Raw genomic sequence first — 528 nt, 5'->3', positions numbered from 1 at the left:
ACTGAAGATGGAGGGCTACTATGACAGCCTGAACCCAGAGGACTCCTCCATGCCTGCCAGCCAGACTGATGTCTCCACCTCCAATCCCCTGGACCTGAAGATTGACCCAGACCACAGCCTGGAGAGCATTCGACGCTCCTTCTACCTGCCTGTGGGGCCCAAGCTGATGCCCGAGGCAGATGAGGATGACAACAGCGAGTACGACTCTGACTCAGAGTCGGAGCCCGACCTGAGTGAGGACTCAGACTCGCCGTGGCTGCTCAGCAACCTCGTCAACAAGATGATCTCTGAGGGCTCTTACCCCATCAAGTGCCCAGATGAGTGCTTCCAACAGACCCACTCGCTCTGTGACACCATCTCCCCAGCCTCTGACCTGGAGCCTGAGATCCTGAGCGAGACGCTGGACGGGGACCACAGCTCGCAGGCCTCCCCGGGGGACACAGCTGCGCTGCCCCGCTGCCAGCGTGCCATCGACCTGGTGGACATGGAGACGCTGCGCAGCGCCCTGCCGCGCGCCGCGGATGAAGA

At 61.9% G+C, this 528-nt stretch overlaps 1 protein-coding gene across 1 annotated transcript in view; it reads left to right on the top strand.

The window, feature by feature from the left end:
* The window catches only part of MAPK8IP2 (mitogen-activated protein kinase 8 interacting protein 2), a gene marked incomplete at both ends in the record, with an annotated part of 2993 nt that overhangs the window by 451 nt on the left and 2014 nt on the right, over positions 1–528 (top strand). The window contains one exon of the mRNA XM_010021116.1: positions 39–512. Coding sequence (XP_010019418.1) covers positions 39–512 — 474 coding nt within the window. The remainder of the gene's footprint in view (positions 1–38; positions 513–528) is intronic.

The sequence above is a fragment of the Nestor notabilis genome, unplaced genomic scaffold, assembly GCF_000696875.1.
Source record: "Nestor notabilis isolate BGI_N333 unplaced genomic scaffold, ASM69687v1 scaffold22100, whole genome shotgun sequence".
In the NCBI taxonomy this organism is placed as follows: domain Eukaryota; kingdom Metazoa; phylum Chordata; class Aves; order Psittaciformes; family Psittacidae; genus Nestor; species Nestor notabilis.
The sequence above is the reverse complement of the archived record's forward strand: the minus strand, read 5'-3'. Positions and strand labels throughout refer to the sequence as shown.